This window comes from Pyrus communis, chromosome 15 (assembly GCF_041283825.1).
Source record: "Pyrus communis isolate YQ-2024b chromosome 15, ASM4128382v1, whole genome shotgun sequence".
Taxonomy (NCBI): Eukaryota; Viridiplantae; Streptophyta; class Magnoliopsida; order Rosales; family Rosaceae; genus Pyrus; species Pyrus communis.
In genome coordinates, this window is record NC_142579.1 from 31,357,457 (window position 1) to 31,364,258 (window position 6,802).

The 6,802-nt window shown below is 40.2% G+C and overlaps 1 protein-coding gene across 1 annotated transcript; it reads left to right on the forward strand.

Annotated features, from left to right (window-relative positions):
* LOC137742388 (putative inactive receptor kinase At2g26730) lies at positions 1 to 3,480 on the forward strand. The gene is made up of 2 exons (XM_068482247.2): positions 1 to 1,628; positions 2,358 to 3,480. The coding sequence occupies exons 1-2, from the start codon at positions 332 to 334 to the stop codon at positions 3,020 to 3,022; spliced, it is 1,962 nt and encodes a 653-aa protein (XP_068338348.1). The 5' UTR covers positions 1 to 331; the 3' UTR covers positions 3,023 to 3,480.
* The last annotated feature ends 3,322 nt before the right edge of the window (positions 3,481 to 6,802 follow it).

Here is a 6,802-nt window from a genome sequence, read left to right on the forward strand (position 1 = left end):
ATTAATTCAGACCAATAAATTACTAATAAATACGTTCGCACTGCCTGCCAGCACACCACATCATATGAGCTTCTGTTTACTTCCAGCTTTATTTTCACTTTTCTCACCCTCGTGATACCTCAAATCCCTCTCCCTCTCCCTCTCCCTCTCTCTTTCCTCCCTCACATTACCCACTGCTCTCTCTCACACATGGGGTGTCGCCGGAAACCCATTCGCCGCCGTCTACAGACCCGCCGAAAAACCACTTGTTGCTTCTGTCCAAACCTCTGTTAGAACAATCCCGTTGTTCCTCTTCTCCCCTTTTGTTTTTATTTTTTATTTTAGAAATATAATGGCAGTGAGTTTTAATGCTACGGTGGGTTTCGTTCTCATTACGCTTCTGGCACTGAGTGGTGGGCGAGTCAACTCGGAGCCGACTCAGGACAAGCAAGCCCTCCTTGCATTTCTATCCCAGACCCCACACGCGAACCGGGTCCAATGGAATGCGTCCGTTTCGGCCTGCACCTGGGTTGGAATCATCTGCGATGACAACCAGTCCTACGTCTACTCCCTCCGCCTCCCGGGCGTTGGCCTCATCGGGTCGGTCCCGCCCAACACACTCGGCCGGCTGACTCAGCTCCGGGTTTTAAGTCTCCGGTCTAACCGACTCTCTGGTCCAGTTCCCACCGATTTCTCCAATCTAACTCTGCTCCGCAACCTCTACCTTCAGGGGAACCAATTCGCGGGTGAGTTTCCGACCGGGTTGACCAGGTTGGAGCGGTTGAACCGACTCGATCTCAGCTCCAACAACTTTACCGGTTCAGTTCCGTTTGCCATCAGCAACCTGACCCAATTGACCGGACTTTTTCTTGAAAACAACAATTTCTCAGGCAAGCTGCCCAGCATCCCAGCTGGCAAGCTGGCCAGCTTCAATGTTTCCAACAACAAACTCAACGGCTCAATCCCGGCGTCGCTATCCAAATTCCCCACCTCCTCATTCTCCGGAAACTTAGATCTCTGCGGCAGCCCACTTCCGGCGTGCAAACCATTTTTGCCGCCGCCCGCTCCGTCTCCCGAGTCCCCGCCCGTAATCCCAGTCAACAAGAAGTCCAAAAAGCTCTCCACAGCCGCCATTGTTGCTATCGCCGTGGGTTCCACTCTAGCCCTGTTCCTGCTCCTTCTGGTTCTCTTCCTCTGCCTCCGGAAACGGCGGCGTCAGCAGCCGGCGAAGCCTCCGAAGCCACCTGTAATCACACGGTCGGTGGCGGCGGCGGAGGCTGGAACATCATCATCGAAAGACGACATCACGGGAGGGTCCACCGAGGCGGAGAGAAATAAGCTTGTGTTCTTCGACGGCGGAGTTTACAGCTTCGATTTGGAGGACTTATTAAGAGCGTCGGCGGAGGTTCTGGGGAAGGGGAGCGTGGGGACGTCGTACAAGGCGGTGCTGGAAGAAGGGACGACGGTGGTGGTGAAGCGGCTGAAGGACGTGGTGGTTACGAAGAGAGAGTTCGAGATGACAATGGAGGTTCTGGGGAAGATTAAGCACGACAATGTGGTGCCGCTGCGCGCGTTTTACTTCTCGAAAGACGAGAAATTGCTCGTCTACGACTATATGTCCGCCGGCAGCTTGTCTGCACTTCTCCACGGTGCGATTTCGTTTCCCATTTTCCTCTTGATTTTTCCATTTTTTAATTAAACAAATTAATGCTGATTATTTTTCGATTTAATTAGTTTAATCTGAGAAAATAAATGCAGTGCTCCTAGGTATAATTTCATAGGAAATTAGCTTTGTTTTGTTTTTTTTTTTTTTTTTTTTTTTTTTTTTAATTTATGAAATTTTCCATTCTTAGTGTGCAAGCTACGCATAAATGTTTTTGTCTTTCCTTTTCAGAGCAAAAAAGAAAGAAAAGGAAAATAAAAACTTGGGGATAAAAGGAAAAATATGAACTGGTCGTCATGATTCACCATGGTGGTCGGTGGTCGGTGGTCGCCGGCATCATTTCACTTTTTCTTTTATTTTCTGTGCAGAGGCTTTTACTTTCTTTTTTGAAAAAGGTAAAAGATACTCAACAAAATTAAAAAAATAAACGAAATTAAACAATCATTTCATTAAAATTATGAATAATTTGGTGCTGATGTAGGTTAGATGAGTCAGTTTAGTTATGCGAGTCTTAGATTAAGCTTAGATTAAGAGAAAACTGACTTATATCCGGCACGTTATTAATTTAAAATATTATTACAGTGCTTCATTGATTGGGTTAAAATACCGTTACGGTTAAGCAGGTAACTAGAGAATTTTAGAATGTAGCTTTCTTTAATAAGAAAACAGATAATAATATGGCGGCCTAAACAAAAAGATTTTGATTTGATTGCAGGGAGTAGAGGGTCGGGCCGAACGCCACTTGACTGGGACAACCGCATGAAAATAGCGCTAAGCGCGGCGAGAGGAATAGCGCGCCTCCACGTAGGCAAGGTGATCCACGGCAACATTAAATCATCCAACATCCTGCTCCGGCCCGACAACGACGCCTCCGTTTCGGACTTCGGGCTCAACCCGCTCTTCGGAACCTCCACGCCGCCGAACCGGGTGGCGGGATACCGCGCGCCGGAGGTGGTGGAGACCCGAAAGGTCACGTTCAAATCCGACGTGTACAGTTTTGGCGTGTTGCTGCTGGAGCTGTTGACTGGGAAAGCGCCCAATCAGGCGTCCCTTGGGGAGGAGGGAATTGACCTCCCGCGGTGGGTGCAGTCGGTGGTCCGGGAGGAGTGGACGGCGGAGGTGTTCGACGTGGAGCTAATGAGGTTCCACAACATTGAGGAGGAGATGGTGCAGCTTTTACAAATCGCCATGGCGTGCGTGTCCACCGTACCCGATCAAAGACCCGCAATACAGGAGGTGGTCCGCATGATCGAAGATATGAACCGAGCTGAGACAGATGACGGTTTAAGACAGTCGTCCGATGATCCATCGAAAGGATCCGACGGTCATACTCCTGCCGCTGAGTCGAGGACCCCACCCAGCGTCACACCCACGCCTTAGAAAATAATCTCAATTTAAACAAAGAAAAAAAAGGAAGAAAAAATTGTAAAGGACAGAAAATCGAAGCACAAAAGGGAATGCGAAAATACGGTTTGCTGCACCAACTATAATAATACACTTTGTTGAAAATTTATTTTATAAGTTTTCAGCCAATTGTATTATTATGTTTGGATTATTGAACTGTATTTTCAACACGGTAAAAAATTTCTCGACAAAAGACTATGTGGGTAATTTGTTGTGGGTCCAATATCTGTTTTTTATTTTTATTTTTTGTAATTTTATTTTTAAAAATCTGCCAATGATTTTTACAATTGGGATGTGGGAGGAAGGGTTTGAATTGTTCATGAAGGTTTTGGGGGGGGGGGGGGGGGGATGGTTTAGGGTTTACTGGAGGATTTCCATGAGCTGATTGGAATTGATTAATTTTAGTTTTATAGATTCCAGAATTTCCCATCTCTTACACATGGCTCTTGTTAGTTTTATGTGTACTTTCTTGTTGTCTCTTTTTGATTTTATTGCAATCCAGCTCCTGCAGCCAACTGGGTTCTTGAAAAATTCTCCTAAAAATGCTTATTAAATTCTTGCGCATTACTCAAAACAACATAAAAGGACAATATATTTAGTTTCAAATTGCTTACAAGGAGCTATTCTTCTTTTCTTGGTATCGTCAAACTTAGAGCTGTTAATTATCTTTATTGTGATTCACAAATTCTCTCTAAAAAAAAATTAATTTTAAACTTTCTCAAGTGACCTATGTGTCAATCAAATCGATGGTATGATAACAAATAACATAATCTTGATGAATTGGTAAACTGTAAAAATATCCTAAACATGACTTTTATAGAGTAAATTAAATAATGTGTCGTTACAGAAAGATGACTAACTTCTTACATGTAAAAGGTCAAGTAGTGTATGTAAAAAGAAAAGAAATTTGTATAGGTCATAATGAATGTATTTTAATTCAATAACGCATTGTTATGTGAAAAGAGTTAAAAAACACATTATCGAGCATTATAGATTTTGAATAACATTACAACATTGTACCCATCTTACATAAGTGCTGATTAAGGAAAGTGCTCCATGATTGTATAATTACTTAAAAATATTGTTACAGTTACATCCTAGCATGTATAAAAGAACTAGACTTAGCTGCTGCAAATTCAGGAGTAGTTGCTGCTTACATTCAATCCTGGTTGGACACGTGTCCAAGTTTTAATTTTTTTAATCAAAATTCGAATACGTATCCAATGGAAATTGGATGTAAGCAGCATCGCAGTTAAATCCTATATAAAATGCGTACCAAATAACTAAAAATATTATCACAATAACAGAGATTACTTCCGTTCCCGACTAGGGTGTACCAAGTAATAATTAATGAAAGGAGCTCAATGATTGAAAATCAACCCCGTCAAGCGCGCGATCAGCGGTGTAGGAGGTACTTGGGTTGGTATGTGGGGATCACTGTCCACGTGACGAAGCATTTGTCGCTTTATCTTTGTTCTTCGGGTCCGGTGAAGGGATATGGTGGGGTGGGGAACAGCCTGGACGGCTTTCTCATTTTCCTTCTTTTTATTGTCTGAGTATCTGAGGAGCAGAAAAGAGTGAGTTTTGACCACTAGGGAAGATCTCAGCCGTTGATTCGCATGAGAGGCCCCACCTCTCTCATGCGTCAATCTTCATTCGTCCATTCCAGGGACACTGGGACCCAACTTTTTTCTTTAATCCTCTTTTCGTCTTTTTACATCTTCTTACAGATAGAGAAAATTTGCATTAATACCGAAATATGAATAGTACACCTCGTGTTTTTATATAGGTGGTGAGAAATTTTATTTTTTAAGTTATTAATTTTTTAATCACATCAATTGTGTCCTTAAGAGATTGTACTACTAAACTCATCCATAATCCATCCATTGATATATTATTTTAAAGATTCCTTAACTCCTAATCTTCTTTTATCAAATAAAATACGATGCTAAATTGCTAATTGCTCAACTTTTGAGAACTAAATATGGGTGTATTTTTTCTCACCATACTCTAATGGTAGTAATGCTCATCACTCTTATGACCAGAACCAATGAAGGCTCACTGAGGGCAACGCTCACACTCAAGTAATTTCGATCTTAAGTGGCAGTTATATTATTTAAAGAATATATTGTAAAGATGAAGAAGAAGAAGATCATGAAATAGAGAGAGAGAAAGTTGTCCTCCTGCCTCTCATGTATTATTTATCTTTTACTTTGCCACTTTTCCACTACTACACTGAAACTTTTTTTAACTTTAAAATTGTGATACATCATATACTATGGAATCATTCGCATCATTATTTTGGTTATAAGCCATACCATAATAAGTTTGGGGAATTGTTATTAACATTTTAAAATTTTCATTTTACACTCCTCACAAGTGTATTTTTCTTTCTAATTATAGAAAGTTTGGAGTGCCAAATGAGATTTTTGGAGTGTTAATAACAATTCCATAAGTTTGGTAGTATTGTTTTTGGGTTGCTCCCACTAAAAGGAAATTCCAACTCTGTCCCTGATCACTCTACTTATTATCAATGAATAAACTTAAATTTTGATATTTGTGACTATCGATATTGAAATTTAAATTAACTTAACATTAATAACTAATATGGTGAGCATCATATTACTTGAAGGGGTGAACAAAAATATACCCGCTAAATACAATTACCTAACTTAACCGTGAGAAAACTGCCTCCAAAACCTTGAATAAAATCCAGGTCTAGCATGGTGTTGAGAAACCGACGCACGTGCCTTCTTCTCAAAAGCCACATTTTTCATGGTTTTGATGGAGAGAGGATCCTCGCCGGATCCTCTTTGTGAGAGTTTTGGAAATCCTCGAATCATATTCGTTCATCGTATATTGTATGGTCAGTTTTCGTCAGGTACTATTTATAGTCAATTTTAAATAAAAAAATTTACAATAATTTTTGACCGCATGATGTACGATAAACAAGTGTGATTAGATAATTTCTGAAATCCTCATAAAGAGAATCGATGCTCACAAAGAGATCCGGCGAGGATCCTCATTTGTTTTGATACACCGAAAGTTGGACGCTAGCAGCTTGTGGTCGCACAAAAATTTGACTTTTTTCCTTCTATTTTTGTCTGCTTTTAATTAATCTTCAATTAAAATGGTGTTAATATTACTTTTTATTGCTAGAGGTTAATGTAACTAACTAATCAGAAGATTAAGTCATCTAAGTGATAATTAACTTGATAATCACATGCATTAATGCATAATATAAATGTGGATAGGTATGGGCAAATATCCATTGGTTATGGGTAACCGCGGTTACCCGTCCATTTAAATTAAACGGTTACGGTTATGAGTAACCGTTTAGATAAATAAATGGTTATGGGTATAATCGTTTACCTGCGAAATTTAAATGGGCGGTTATGGGTATTAACCGCGGTTATAAACGGGTAACCGTTTACCCATTTATTTTATATATTTAAAATTAACACAAACCATGTTCTTGATCCAATAATACTTAGCACCCAATAAATTAGCAAGGAATTCATCGGTCCTTCTCTCAATAACACTGCTACAGGAATGATGATTCTCATCATCAAGGAATTCGCCAAATTAATTTAAATTCTTTGCGGGTAACCATGAAATTGACAGAAATGTTTTGACAAAAATGTCTTCTAAACAATTTTTGTAACCCAATAATAGTTACCAAATATTATATTTACCTTCATTGGTAACAGTTAAAAATATCGTCTTTAAACTATTATTTCAATTATTGGAATGGTA

Excerpts from the sequence above, each read along its gene's own strand:
- LOC137742388 (XM_068482247.2), top strand. The coding sequence starts at position 332 with ATGGCAGTGAGTTTTAATGCTACGGTGGGTTTCGTTCTCATTACGCTT. Across the intron at positions 1,629-2,357 it reads CTTGTCTGCACTTCTCCACG|GGAGTAGAGGGTCGGGCCGA; the intron begins GTGCGATTTCGT and ends ATTTGATTGCAG.